This window comes from Lepidochelys kempii, chromosome 8, assembly GCF_965140265.1.
Source record: "Lepidochelys kempii isolate rLepKem1 chromosome 8, rLepKem1.hap2, whole genome shotgun sequence".
NCBI classification, from domain to species: Eukaryota; Metazoa; Chordata; order Testudines; family Cheloniidae; genus Lepidochelys; species Lepidochelys kempii.
The window spans coordinates 89,811,428-89,827,329 of record NC_133263.1 but is presented as its reverse complement, the minus strand read 5'-3'; the positions used below and the strand labels follow the sequence as shown (position 1 = coordinate 89,827,329).

Genomic DNA, 15,902 nt, shown 5'->3' with positions numbered 1-15,902 from the left:
TAGCGTGTCAACCCCTCGCACATTTTTTAAACGCCATATTGCAGGAGTTTCCCCCCCTTTCCTCCCCCGCCCCCAATCCCTTTAAAAATTAGCGAGTTGAGCTTCCCTCCCGGAGAAGGTGGCTCTTTGGAAGTGCCGTGGGTACAATCCGGGTAGGGGGTGGGTGGGAAGGAGGACGCCCCCCCCTCCCCTTGCAAGTGGCACCGACGTCGGTGGGGGTCCCTAAGGAGCCCCAGGAACTCAGTTACTCGGCGGCTTGGAGGCTACAGCCCGCAGGGGAGAATTGCCCACGTGTAAAGAACCCCCCCCCCCCCGCGCGATTTGCAGGCGCCTCCGTTGTAACTTCGGGGCCGCTGGGTGGAGATGTAGCAGGGCCTGGCGCTGGCGGGGTCCGGCGGGCTCTGCCCCAGCCCGCTCTGATCGGGAGGGGCTGCTCCTGCCCAGGCCACTGCTCTGTAACTTTGCTGGGGTCGCTGTCGCTCCGCAGGGATCAGCGGGGAGCTCTGAGCGCGTGAGCGGCGGCGATGGCTTCCAAGCTCCTGCGGGCCGTCGTGCTGGGCCCCCCCGGCTCTGGCAAAGGGACCGTGTGCCAGAGAATTGCCGAGAGCTTCGGGCTCCAGCACCTTTCCAGCGGGCACTTCTTGCGGGAGAACATCAGGGCAAAGAGCGGTAAGTGGGGGGGGGGGGGGGGAGTGCCCAGCTGTGGAGGATCTGCTCACCCAGAAGCGCCTACATGTTTCCTTGCATGCAGGAGGCGCCCTGTGTTGTAGACCAACCGGGCTGGCGAAGCGGCTCGGGGATCCATCGGGGCAGATGATCCTAAACGCTGTTTGTCCCGAGAGGGGAATTGTGCCATGAAATCGGGCCCTTTGCAAAATGATCTCGCCGCTGGCTAGCAACCGTCGCTCAAGGAGCCAGTCGACAGGCTTGTGTGTGTTGCTCAGTGTATTGCACAACCCGCTTTTACAGTGTAATCGGGGGCGAAGAGAAGCAGCACCTTCCAACAGATTCTTTACATTTTTGTTATGTTGTAATTCAGTCTTTGTCCACTGATGTGGTGCGTAATGAGGCTGACCAGTCTTTAGAGAGGTTGGCGTCCTAACCAGATTAACCTTATGGATCTCGTTTTTAGAAAAAACAAAACAAAACAAAAAACCCTACAGAAGCAATAGAGTTCTTGGTTAATGAAAACGGCAACAAGTTATCCGAAACAGGAGACAATTGTGCCTCTCTGCACGATTTGCAATACACAGGGGTTAAGTTCACTCACTGTTTTTTCTGCTGCTGTAGTAGGTTTTTTCCTGTGTGCAGTTTAAAGGGATGGTTTTCTTATCAGAGTTATTAATATCAATGAATACAATTACAACTTTTTAAATGTACTATTCACCTTGTATGCTGCTTGTTTGTTTTTTTCATTGTGTGAAAAATTGTAACTCCCTGGTTTTCTTGTCTAAATCCACACAGTTAATTTTTTTTAAATAGTTTTCTCTGAAAAGTTTACAGTGATTCTTTCATACATAGTAATTGAGGTTCAGAAGAAGCCTGTATAAATAATTAGTGTGTGCCCATTCATCCACTGGTAGCTGTGGTTTTGGGGAAATATAGCACACTTAACTTTGAGTAAAAATATTACAAAATGGTAAATGGCTTCTGGTGTAAATATGTGTGCATGCTGTGAATTTGTGATACCCTAACTATTGTGTATCCTCAATTCATAATTCATTGTGAAAAATAGCTCCCTACTTATATAGTGTTACAAATATCTCAGTGGGGTTGTCTGCTTAGTTTTAAATGCTAAAGCTTTAAATCTCATCCCCTCTACAGGCACATATGGCTCGAAAGGCAGTGGAACCAGTTTCAGAGTAACAGCCGTGTTAGTCTGTATTCACAAAAAGAAAAGGAGGACTTGTGGCACCTTAGAGACTAACCAATTTATTTGAGCATGAGCTTTCGTGAGCTACAGCTCACTTCGAAGTTATTCTAATTCTGGGTAAGGTAGAATTCTATGCTCTATTCTATGAAGTGAGCTGTAGCTCACGAAAGCTCATGCTCAAATAAATTGGTTAGTTTCTAAGGTGCCACAAGTCCTCCTTTTCTTTTAGTGGAACCAGTGCAGTTCTGCTGCATGTGGGCAGGTTATGGCACATCTGTGCCGTGAAGTGTACTGTACTGTGGAGCTGTGCTGTAGGGGGGCTCCATCTGTGGCAGCAGAGACTTCTCTCTGGTTCTTTTTTCAGGGTGGAGGGTGGTGCCGGGGCACGGCCATGGGCCTGTCCGCTTATCTCCTGTGTAGTGTAGTGAGTTAGGTCATACTAACAGAAAAGTCTGCAGTGACACATGGGCTGCAGGGCAACTAGAGGCATGGGAAAAGATCTTGACAGTCCCATGCCCCTCATAGTTCTCCCAGCTCTGGGTAGGGGAAATAATTTGGGCTTCTTAGAGCTAGGCGTTATGAAACTGGCTCAAACTTGGTTGCTTCTGGAAATATTTTTATTTTTTCTAAAATAAAAACTTGTGCCATTTCTTCCTCTAACATATAAATGGTAAATTGGCATTGTAACTTAGAAACGAAAATATTCACTTTAGGAATTTAAGCCTTTTATACGCCAAGTTTCATCTCGGAGCCAGTGTTTATGGCCAAGTTATAAACTCGTCAGAAACAGGCTTCGTAATGAAAAGACTAACAGAGCCAGCGGTTGAATTTCAGTGGTATCTGTTTGGGGGAGTTCATTCCCCCTCATTAACAGAGCATTGGCGTGTGCTCCATATGCAAGCTAGGGTCTAGCCTTGTCTACTTATCACCCTGGTATAGAATTTCAGTGAGGATCCCAGAATCTATTTCCTTTGTGTATTAATATTAGCTATTCACTTTCAGGTGTGAAGGTGGGTAGTTATGTAAATACCACCTGAATTAGCAAATAGCAGTCTCTTATTCCCTCTGTTTTCTTTCTCTTGTCTCTCTTCTCTAGGGCTAGACCTACACTAGAAGAAGTTTTCTGGTACCTGTGCAAGCAAACCCTCCTAGCATTAACACTGCTTATACTGGCAAAAATACTTTTACTGATTATAGCTTAGTTGTACCGGTTTCCTGAGCATAATTATCTATACTGGCACAAGCATCTTTATGCCGCTATAATTTGCCTCTGCACCAGGGCTTCGGTGGTATAGAAATGTTACAGAAAACACAGCAGACCTAACCAACATTGATATACTAGCAAAAGTTGCTACTGTAGGCCTTGCCTAGATCTCAGTATTTTTCCTCTTATGGTAGACTGTTCACATCCCTTTTCCACGTCTCCTTATTTTTGCCTATCTTTCCCTCTACCACCTTATTCTTCCCCACTTCCCATTTTGAGTTTCTGTTCCTTCTTCAGTCCAGTCTCGTTTCCTTCTTCCTTTGTCGCACTCCTTCCCTTTCAATGTGAGTTTCTTCTCCTCCCTCAAGAGGTTCACACTGGAGTTCCTGCACAACAGCACAGACCATGTGGTGCCCAGGAACAGTTTGGAATGGATAAGTGTGCAGCAGTTCTTGTTGGGTTTCAACCTGGAACTGCTGGCCTCACTGGAGATGTAATTCTGTGCAGGAGCAGAGGTGTGAGTTTCCTCTGAAGTATTCTTACTGAGGTAACTAAAAATTAGAGGGACAGGAAGATGTGGAATGCCTGCAGTTTCCATGTCCAGTTTACATTCCTGAGAGCTTTGACTTTATTGGCATTAGAAGAGGTCTTGTGCTAGTTGTAATTTAAATGGATGCAGTCAACTTAGGCATTTTATATGCTAAGACTGCTGCCTGTTACACTAATTTGTATTGTCTTACTGTTTCCTTGTACTTCCCTGGCCCGTTGCATCCATGTGTTGTGTTATAAGTAGACCGAGTCTAATCTCTTTGGAGCATGGCCAGCGTTTTGGTTCTGTGTTTTGTACAGCCCCTAGCACAGTGGGGCCCTGGTCCATAGCTGGTGCTGTGACAATACAACTAACTTTAAGAAGTGAATTGAAAAATATCTTACACTGGCCCCCAAATTCTCTGTTGACTTTTATGGTTAGGCAATCAGTTCTCTTTTTCCCCAAAATGCTGTTTTCTCCTCTGTTACACTGAAAGTCCTACACAGAGAGGAAACTGACTCACTGTACGGGGGAACAGTGAAACCGAATATACACAACCATTAATTGCACAAAATAAACTGAAACAGAGAAATGTTTTGCCCCTCATCTTTCAATTCTTTTGTAACAAAAGTAGATATAACATTCAGACAGCAGTGTGAACTTTTTTCAGTTGAGTATTTTTTTTAATATGTGACCTACAGGCAGTGCTGTAGTCATTAGATAATATGTGCTGTCCCTTACATTGATGGCGGGATTAATTCCTTAAGTTGGAGAAATACTCACATAGTTGGATTGTCATCAAAGTATTATTTTAAAGATGGCTAGATTTCAAAACCAGGAAAATCCAGGTCAGATAAACCTATTGTTGCAACACTAAGGGAGGGTGTGTGTGAGGGGAACTCCAAGTGCGTGAGGGTAGGGAGGAAAGAGTAAAGGGGGAGATTTTAAAAATTATGAATCACTAATGGCTTGTCCACTTGACGGGGTGAGTGTTCAGCAAGCCAGGATGTGACTCAGTGTGCCATCTTGCTGTGTGCTAACTGGCCATGTGGACCCTGCTGCCACATACTAAAAGTTCCATAACTCAAAAGTTCTGTGGAACTCTTAGTGCGCATAGCAGGGTCTGCGTGGTCTGTTAGTGTGCGGAATTCTGGCGTGCTGTAGGTTCACAGTCTAGCTTGCTGTGCAGATAAACCCTAATGCACAAGAAGTCGTGGCCTGTGATAAACAAGAGGCCTACCTACATGATCTAATTGTTCCTTCTAGTCTTAAACTCTATGAAGAAATACAATTTGCCTGTAGTTGGGCCTTTTAAGGCCACATTCTTAATCACTTTAGTCCAGCAAAGCCAAATTGTCTATTTTTAAAGTTTAATTGCATTTTTTTTAAAAAGGATGCGTGCAAACAAACCCCTTCTGTGGAGGCTTACAAAAAGGGGTGGGACAATACTACAGCAAACAAAAAGCACTGCTGCTCTGTGCATTACTAGTTCAATGGGACTACTCATTTGCATAAATCTTGGCAGGATTGGGGCCTAAATTATTAGCCTTTCTTGAATTCTATTTCAGTTCTCACCTTTTCCTTTACAAGTATACCATGTGCTAGCTAAAGCTAGCCCTACAGTAAACTAGTCCAAACTTGGCCCTGTGTATTCCCATTCTGAATCTATATTATGCACTACTTGGTTAACGTTTTAGATGGTGACAATCTTTCTTGCTTCAAAGAAACCTTTCAATGTTATGCTCCAATAGGAATTTTAATCCAAGGATCTCCTACAAATACTATGCAGTGCAGGTAAGGTGCATATAAAATTGATTGTTCCACCTACTGTTGAAATGCAGCCACTTCTGGGTGTCAAGCAGCAGCTGTTGAAAAGTTCATGACAGTATACAGTTCAGGAAATGAAGACTAATACAACAGCCAGGGGCAGCTTGACCAGCACACGGGAGATGGCACTCCTGTTTTTACCCAAAGTACCGTGATTATATTTTACTTCTCCACAAGAGGAGCTAGGTCTTGTGTCTCAATCAAAAGGCTGAGTACACTGTTGCATCAGAACTCCATGGTGTTGAATTTGAGCTATAACATCTCTGATCGTACCTGCTTACTAAATGGCTGTGCTATTGAAAGAAAACTCAGCTTTAAGAGTAAACAGACTCTTAAATTTGTTCTGTCCTATATGTTGAGAGGACTGACGGGCAACGCAGCACCCTATCTTGTTGTGTATTACCTTATTCTTGCTTGATCTGGATGAAAACTCTTTCCAAACAGCAACATGATTGTACATTTTTAGTCTTGCTTTTAAAACTGGAGGGGATGGTTATACCCATGCTAATAATCTGATACCATCTGGACTTCTAACTGTTCAAATATATGTCCAATAAAGAAGCTGCAGTGCAAGGAGATGAAGCTCAGCTGGAACCATCCTGTGTTCTGAAGTAGCTATAGAAGAAAGCCAGAATATTTTTTATATCTGTAATGTTTACTGGCCACTCTGTTAGTCATCTTTAAGGCCTTCATATCTTCAATTAGTCAATAAAGATCAGATCCTGCAAAGTGCTGAACATAATGAATGTTGAGAGTGAAAATGCATCTGTATTGAAGAGGACATCCTTACGACAGCAAGGAGCTGGGTGAGTAGAGACATGGTTACAAGTGGTTCCATCTGTGGTGCTGATCACCCTCCATTCCTCTTGACTTCAGATGGTACTTAATAATGCAGGATTAAGCCCAATCAATCAACTTTCCATCCAGTGAAAGTTTTGAACATTGTAATAGACAACCGTCTGTGGAAGAATGCAGAATCATGAGTCCTTAAAAGGATTCACAGGTTATTTGTAGTAATGGGATCATTAAAACTCAAGTTTAACTTTCTGCCAAAAGGCTGTGTGTTTCTGAATTTTTCTGGCTTGTGTGAGTCAAATATCCTCCAAGTGAGTGGCTTGTCTCTGCCTCTTGCTTTAATTGCATCATTCAACTCACTGCTTCTGCTTTCTATGTCTAGCTATGCATGATCTCTTTAAAATGTTATTTGTCTTAAAAGGTAACAAGCTTAATGAAAATAGACAGTATTAATGAACATGCTTCTGTCAGCTATTGCTGTTCAGGTGCTTGGTTAAACAGGGTAGAGCCCAGGTTCTGTCATAAAGATACATTACAAAGCTGCTGGGATTGTTTCTTTAAACAGTACTGAACTAACAGTCAAGTTAGCAACAGTACAACATGAGAAGTTGGAGTATATTGTCTGAGTATGTTGGAGAACAATAAATCTTGACATTAAAAGAGGAGCCTGAGTCATCCAGTTTGGGTTTGAGGCAGTTTAGTCAGAATCCGTTCCAGAGTTCACAGGGTGAGGTTTATACCTGCTCTTCAGGTTTGGGGCCCATCTCCAATTAGGGATGGGAAAAATATACTCAAATAGTTACTAGTGACCTGAGCCACACTCGGGAGTACGGGCTGCTGATTCTTTCATCAGTCACTGGTTTTGAATGTGGCTCAAATTATTTAGCTCTTCTCATTCTCAAAGCTCTCCATGATCCTTAATCCTTTCTACCCTCCTGTGAGGTAGATAGTGACTTGCCATGGAACAGGTGTGCTTAGAGTAGGAGTCCTTTACTCCCAATTCTGTCCACTGGCTGCATGGCCCCTCTGAAGGGGAAGAAAAGATCGGGCCTCAGCCAAAACACCTGGTCCAGATCTTTATTTCATCTTGGTATGACTGGGTAAACCAATGTAGAGATTCAAAATCCAAATTTCAGGCAGTTAGGAATCAGTGTCTGACTTTCTCCCATTTAGGGTGGGAGATTTGAGCTGCAAGCTCTCAGAGCCTGGAGCTTTGCCTTGTCTTAGACTTTCCTCTTGAAGGGACTGAAAGTAGTAAGCTGACAGTGGTGTTTTGGCCTGTGTGACATAAATTGGTTTCAGCCCAATGCCTAATATGTGGATGGCTACTTTGCAAGCCCCTCGTATGTGGTCTCATCAGGGAAGTTAAGGTTTTAATGAGCATGGATCCCAAATTACTGTCTTGCATCTAGAGGTGATCATAACCCCAGTGCTGAGCCACACTGGCATGGCAGTTCAGGAGAAATGTTTCACTATTACTGCCCACGCTTTGCTTGTTTCGTGGAATTAATCTTCCAGGGCAGTCAAGCTGGTACCTCTCACCACTGTAAATTCAACTGTTTTGCCCTTTACAAACAACCCTTGTGTAGGTGTAAATAACCAGCTGCTAATACTTCTCTGGCTCTTTTGAACTCTTTCGAACTCTTTCAGTCTCCTCATAATTAACTTTACCTGTTGGTGCTTGGATCCTGATGGACTCTTGAAACTTCAGATAAGTTCGCCAGTTAAGTGAAATAATGTGACTTGCCATATCCATTCCATTATTTAGGTAGCTAACAGCTTGATAATAAGGGCTGCCACACAAAGGAGCGACTGGCTCACATCCCTTCAAAAGAGCATTTCTCTAACGATCTATTGTAATGACTATTTTGTCATAGAGTGGGCAGAAATCTGTTTATACTCATGTAAATCAGGAGTGGGGAGGGTGGTCAGAGGCCACTTGTTAAAACCTACCACCATACTGAGGGGAAGTTTGGGATGATCTTTCCTGTCTCTGATGGAGCTTGTGTTCTGCTCCAGATGTTTATGGATTATCTCTGCAAGTCATGAGTTATTCTTTTTACATAGAAAAGATTGTGCCAAGTGTAGGTGAAACTGGCTGTATAAGGAAGCCACCCTGAGAGCCACAAGTTTGAGGTCAGAGAATGTAATCTGGTAATTTTGTTCTCTTAAAGATAGCAAGTATTATAGACTCATAGACTTTAAGGCCAAAAGGAGCCATTATGATAATCTAATCTGACCACCTGCACATCGCAGGCCACAGAACCTTGCCCACCCGCTCCTGAAAATAGACCTACAATCTCTGGCTGTGTTACTGAAGTCTTTAAATCATGATTTGAGAGTAAACGGTTTTATATAAACCTTATTGGTCTGACTGTTGTACTAGATAGCACTTATTAACCCAGAAAATGTGTAACTACTTGTTCTCTGGCTTGTAAACTTGTTTATAAAGTCCACTTACGAGTTTAGAAAATGTCCTCTGTATGAAAGAGGATATGCTTCCTGCATCATGAATCTGGTTAACTGTCTTTAGGCTGTGAATCTGCAATAGTTCATAAACCTCAGTTAAGTTGGTAATACTTTGCTTGTGGTATTTTCTGGAGAAATTAATGACCATAGAGCCAAGATTTTTAAAAATACAAACTGACAGTTTGGCTCCTAAAATAAGTGGCCCGACTTTTTGGAAGTGCTGAGCACTCATCCGCTTCAGGGGGACTGTTCATGTGTTTAAAGTTAAGCACGTGTTTTGCTAGACTACAGCGGTCATCTGTCTCCTCAAATCTGGGGTGCTGTTGAATGACTTTCCCACTGTCTTGATGAGAACAAGTAGGCTGAGGATTAATCTAGATAAAGCTGAAATGACTATGGTGAGATGAGGGCGGTAGCTAGGGCATTTAATTGAGATATTTGCCACTACCAAGGCTTTCAATTTGGGCAGTAGAAGAAGGGGTTGCTTGGTTTGGTTCTGAGTTCACGCAGCTATGTCAATAAACCCACATCTGATGTTGCTGCAGGAGAGATCAGCAGAGGCACCTGTGTCCCGCTCCCTACAGAAGAGGGACCTGGTGACAGGACATGCTCTGTGAGGGCCCCTCAAATACAGAATTCACTTCTCTGGTCTGAAATAGCTGGAACTTGTTGACCTTCACGTGTGGTCCAAAGTCTCCTCTAGTTGACCAGGCTTTGGGTGGAGGGCTGAGAGGGCTGGGGGTGGGATTTGCTTTAGGAATCGGAGAGGGGAGATCTTGAGTTGCTCAGGTAACTCCAGGCAGCAAAACCTGTCCTAGAGGTGGGAATGTGCTACAAATGTAACTTTAACTTGTGGCAAGGACACCTGAAAGGGCACAGGCATTACTTGATCTGTGTCATTTTAAATCTGAAGAGATACAATGTTGTACAACCGAAGTCCTCATCACCTCCTGGGAAGATGGTAAATAAATACTTTCATTCTACTAATCTCTGACTCAGGGATGAAGATGTTGTGGATTTCGTAACTTGACATTGGTTTAGTCAGTTCCCATCTCCATGTTTTTTTTTTTACTGGTATTAAAAAAAACAAACAAGCAGTATCCAAACTGTGTGAAGTGCCCGACTCTGTATCTCAATATCAAAGTTAGAAACTCTGGGCTAGAGTCTCGGCTCAGGCTGAGCTGTATTTGGCACAGGAGCTGGAGGGGGTGGGTGGCTCTATACCACCTTTGTGTTTTCTTAATCCCTGGGGGTCATAGACCTCTTACTTAGGGAGCTGGAGACTACAGCAGGTAGGAGCAGAGCAGCCAAAGCAGAGACATTTGGAGAACTTTCTACAGCCTTGACTGGACTTGGACTTTCTCTGCCCTGTACTGATTGGCTGTCTGCCCAGCCCTCGACCATCTTCCCTTACAGTTTCTTCACTTTGACTGCACTCCACACCTGCCCCTCTTACCCTCTTCTATCCTGTCCCCATAAACCCTTCCCTTTAATGTCCCCACTCCCTTCGCTTTTCTTTCCATTTAGCTTATCCCCCCTCCACACTAAACCCATGACTGAGACTACTTAGTGGATCATCTGTGTGGAGCTTTCTGGGGGTTTAGAACAATCTAGTAGCCTGCTATGGCAGTGATTCCAGAACACACAAGTCTGTGACTTTCTCCATGCCCATAAGAGGTGGGGAGCATAGGCCCTTGGGGTAGATGACTTCAGGTGTCTTTAAAATCCTAAGCACGACTTCTGGCCTCAGAAAGTTGGCCATCATTGTTATAACTTAACCGTCTTAGTACACAGTTAACTGTTGCTAGTGTTGAATTAACTCTTTTCTTCATTAACGTTAGATAATTTAGATGAAGTATAAACAAGAAATCATGTAAAAGGTTACTTTGTGCAGGGGAAAGTATGAGCTTATCTTGAGAAATCTGGCCATGGGAAGATAACTGGAGGGCCGTTGAAAAATTAAAACCCTTCCCATTTTGGCTTTTCCTTGAGGACTTCTGTGCTGCATTTTTTTTTTTTCATCCATGCCAGTTTCCTAGCAGCTGGGCACTCCAGAACTTTGCAGCAGCTGTGCCGTGAAGATCACACTTTCTCAGAGTCTATGTGTTTGGAAATATATTCTCCATGAGCCAATACAGCAGTGACTTTCTCACTCTCTTGTCTTGTTTTCATTTCAATACCAGCAGCCTTGGCTGGAAACCCAAGATCTATTGGCAAGAAATGTTGCAGGTTTGCTACCACAGCCCTGGTTTTGACAAATGTGTGATCTGGTTGGGGGAGGGGGAAGAGGGTGCCTTGTGACTGGAGGAGGGAGATGGGGCAATGACATTGAGGATGTTGTGAGGGAATAATCTTAATTTGTATGCACTGCTTAGGTTTTGTTAATCCTCTTAATGATGGGCTGTTCCTCTGGAAGGTTAGTGTGGTCAGGGACGCCAGCAGCATGCTACTGCTCCCATCGCCTTCCCTTTTAAGGCCGTCTGACCAATGACTGCAAACCGGGTTGCATGAGTCACTTCTGAACATATGAATGTAAATGTTGCACATTATTACAGGCCACAGCTTCTCTATCAAGGGCAAATCCCAAATTGTCACATTGGAGGTTCGGTTATTGAGCCTGGACTCTTTTTTTCAGTGCATGCCAACTGACAGGTGCTGGGGAAGGGATTCTCTTCCATTGTTTAAAACATCCCTGAAGGTGAGCCTCGCTGCCAGGCAGCTAAGGAGCTGTACTGAGGGTTACCGCTTTCAAGGCCAAAGATTACTTTAACATGCTGCCATTACTTGAAAGCATCACGGGAGTCTCTGGCTACATCTACAGTGCAAGTTAAGGTGTAATTGCAGTGTAGGAAGGTATACCCATGGTAGCTTTAATGTGGTTAGTGCGGGTAACAGTAGTAAGTGAAGATCCCAGCCTTATTAATCTCTGCTCATGGGCTACCAACCTGAGTATGTACCTAGGGTCCCTGGCTGGCTTGTATTGGGGTGGCTTGCCTGGCAAAGCCAACATAGTCCTTGCTGCTACTGTTACCCATGCTAGCTAGAGTGCTAAAGTTAGCACAGGTTTGCCTACCTGCATTACAATTCGATCTTAATTTATGATATAGATGTACCCTGTAGCAACCAAATGAATGGAGAGAAAAACATAGGAGAATGGTATTTTCTATTTCCTCCTTTTGGAACATGAAATCTGCATTTCTGTGTACTTGCTAAGGATGAGTTGTTTATGTGGGCAGTGTGACACTTACAATGTCCTTCACTATTCATTTCAAGAGCTTGGGTTTTGTAAATCCGATATTGGGTAATTACATTGTTCTCATGCTGCCTTAAGCTTTTGAAACACTTTTTTGGTTTTGGATTAGTACTGAACCATTAGATCAGTATTCGCAGCAGCTGTATAGTCCAGAGTCAAATGATAAGAACATAAGAACGGCCATACTGGGTCAGACCAAAGGTCCATCTAGCCCAGTATTCTGTCTTCGACGGTGGCCAATGCCAGGTGCCCCAGAGGGAATGAACAGAACAGGTAATCATCAAGTGATCCTTTCCCTGTTGCTCGTTCCCAGCTTCTGGCAAACAGAGGCTAGGGACACCATCCCTGCCCATCCTGGCTAATACCCATTGATGGACCTATCCTCCATGAATTTATCCGGTTCTTTTTTTAACCTGTTTTGGTCTTCGCAACAGCCTCTGGCAAGGAGTTCCAGAGGTTGACTGCATTGTGTGAAGAAATACTTCCTTTTGTGTTAAACCTGCTGCCTATTAATTTCATTTGGTGACCCCTAGTTCTTGTGTTATGAGAAGGAATAAATAACACTTCCTTATTTACTTTCTCCACACCAGTCATGATTTGTTAGACCTCAATCATATCCCCTCTTAGTCATCTCTTTTCCAAGATGGAAAAATCCCAGCCTTATTAATCTCTCCTCATATAGAAGCTGTTCCCTGCCTCTAATTTAGTTGCCCTTTTCTGAACCTTTTCCAATTCCAATATATCTTTTTTGAGATGGGGTGACCACATCTGCACGCGGTATTCAAGATGTGGGCATAGCATGGATTTATATAGAGGCAATATGATATTTTCTGTCTTCTTATCTATCCCTTTCTTAATGATGCCCAACATTCTGTTTGCTTTTTTGACAGCCACTGCACATTGAGTGGATGTTTTCAGAGAACTATCCACAATGACTCCAAGATCTTTCTTGAGTGGTAACAGATAATTTAGAGCCCATCATTTTATATGGATAGTTGGGATTATGTTTTCCAGTGTGCATTACTTTGCATTTATCAACATTGAATTTCATCTGCCATTTTGTTGCTCAGTCACCCAGTTTTGAGAGATCTTTTTGTAGCTCTTCACAGTCTGCCTTGGACTTAGCTATCTTGAGTAGTTTTGTATCATCTGAAAGTTTTGCCACCTCACTGTTTACCCCTTTTTCCAGATCATTTATTAATATGTTGAGTAGGACTGGTCCCAGTACAGACCCATGGGGAACACCACTATTTACCTCTCTCCATTCTGAAAACTGACCATTTATTCCTACCTTTTAACCAGTTACCTGTCCATGAGAGGACCTTTCCTCTTATCCCATGACAGCTTACTTTGCAGAAGAGCCTTCGGTGAGGGACCTTATCAAAGGCTTTCTGAAAATCTAAGTACACTATATCCACTGGAATCCCCTTGTCCACATGCTTGTTGACCCCCTTCAGTGAATTCTAGTAGATTGGTGAGGCATGATTTCCCTTAACAAAAAACATGTTGACTCTTCCCCAACAATTATGTTCATCTATGTGCCTGACAATTTTGTTCTTAACTATAGTTTCAACCAGTTTGCCCGGTACTGAAGTCAGGCTTATTGGCCTGTAATTGCTGGGATCACCTCTTGAGCCCTTTTTAAAAATTGGTGTCACATTAGCTATCTTCCAGTCATTTGGTACAGAGGCAATTTTAAATGATAGGTTACAGACTACAGTTAATTGTTCTGCAGTTTCACATTTGAGTTCCTTCAGAAGTCTGGGGAGAATACCATCTGGTCCTGGTAACTTATTGCTGTTTAGTTTATCAATTTGTTCCAAAACCTTTTCTAATAACACCTCAATCTGGGACAGTTCCTCAGATTTGTCACCTGAAAAGAATGGCTCAGGTTTGGGAATCTCCCTTACATCCTCAGCAATGAAGACTGATGTGAAGAATTCATTTAGTTTCTCTGCAATGGCTTTCTCGTCCATGAGTGCTCCTTTAGCATCTCAATTGTCCAGTGGCCCTATTGCTAATTTAGCAGGCTTCATGTTTCTGATGTACATATTTTTTTGCTATTACTTTTTGAATCTTTGGCTAGCTGTTCTTCAAATTCTTTTTTGGCCTTCCTAGTTATATTTTTATACTTCATTTGCTAGTTTGTTCCTTTTTATTTTCCTCACTAGGATTTAACTTCCACTTTTTTAAGGATGTCTTTTTGCCTCTCCGTGCTTTTTACTTTGTTTAGCCATGGTGGCACTTTTTTTAGATCTCTTATTATGTTTTTTAATTTGGGGTATACATTTAAATTGAGCCTCTATTATGGTGTCTTTAAAAAGATTCCATGAAGCTTTCAGGGATTTCACTCTTTGCTCTGTACCTTTTTAATTTCTGTTTAACTAACTTCCTCATTTTTGTGTGTAGTCCCCCTTTCTGAAATTAAATGCTACAGCGGTGGGCTGCTGTGATGGTTTCCCCACCACAGGGATGTTAAATTTAATTATATTGTAGTCACTATTACCAAGTGGTCCAGCTATATTCACCTCTTGGACCAGATCCTGTGCTCCACTTTGGACTAAATCAAGAATTGCCTCTCCTCTTGTGGGTTCCAGGACTAGTTGCTCCAAGAAGCAGTCATTTAAGGTGTCAAGAAACTTTATCTCTGCATCCCGTTCTGAGGTGACATGTACCCAGTCAATATGGGGATAGTTGAAACCCCCCATTATTATTATTTTAGTAGCCTCTCTAATCTCCCTGAGCATTTCACAGTCACTATCACCGTCCTGGTCAGATGGTCGGTAATATATCCCTACTGCTATATTCTTCTTCTTAGAGCATGATTATCAGTATACAAGCAGGGATCGTCTTTTTGTTCTATGTTTGTACAGCACCTATTACAATGGGGTCCTGATCAGTTGATGCTCTCGTAATACAAATAATTAATAAGTTGCATTTTAGATATTTAGAGCAGGGGGAAAGTGGTTTGAAATGAGAAACTTCACTTTGAAACTTTCTCAGTGGGAACATAAAGCTGACATGTCAGGCAATATATTGTATCGAAGGGCTGTATTTACACTTGTGTCTTCAATCAGGAGAGCTCTGTATGCTGTAACAAATCTAGAAAAGCTCTATATAAACTGGAAAAGGAGAGGAGGTTACTGGCTCTTTCCAGGGATCTGTCCTTGGAGGTGGAGTTTGCGGACTTTCAGAGATCAGACCAGCCAGTTCCTTACAGATGTATTCATCAGTTATGTGAGATGTGGTTTTGTAAGTCATTGGGGTTTGGGGGCAGGGAGTAGGAAGGAGGAGAAGAGGAAGGTTCAGGCACTGGACTGGGACTCTGGAGACCTGAATTCAGTTCCTAGCTCTGCTACAGACTCCTTGTGTGACCTTGGCTAAGTCACTTAATTACTGTGCTTCCGTTTTCCCCATCTGTAAAATAGAGTAAATAAAGCTCCATTTCTCCAGTCATTGTCTGCTTAGATTATAAACTCTTTAGGGATTGGACTCTTACTATGTATTTGTACAACACCTAACACAGTGGGGTCTCAATCTCAGGTGCTACTGTAATGCAAATAATACAAATATTACAGAGGTGGGGGAATCCCATAAATACCTCATAGGAGGTCTTAGCACTTCAGGATTAGGTTTGTTCTGTGACAGCCTCTGTCAGGTGAAGGTTCAGTTACTGCAACAGTTTTGCCTGGGCTAACCTTGAAGATCACTATGGGAATATATTCGTTTTTCCTTTTTTAAAGAAAAATGCTTTCTCATGACCTAGAAGGGAGAGAACACTACTTGGCAAATTAACCTCATATTAAGTGAACTTCCCTGGAGATGTATAAACTTCATTCCTGAAAAACGGGCCGTTTTTTAGAGCGAGGACAGAGAATAATCAATTGACATAATTCAGAGGAGGCTGGGATGAAGACTTTGTAGAGAAGTTGATATACAATACCTAACACCC

At 42.9% G+C, this 15,902-nt stretch overlaps 1 protein-coding gene across 1 annotated transcript in view; it reads left to right on the top strand.

Annotated features, from left to right (window-relative positions):
• The first annotated feature begins 255 nt into the window (after positions 1-255).
• The window catches only part of AK4 (adenylate kinase 4), a 47,493-nt gene continuing 31,846 nt past the window's right edge, over positions 256-15,902 (top strand). The window contains exon 1 of the mRNA XM_073357432.1: positions 256-669. Within this exon, the coding sequence (XP_073213533.1) occupies positions 525-669 (145 nt within the window). The 5' untranslated portion in view covers positions 256-524. The remainder of the gene's footprint in view (positions 670-15,902) is intronic.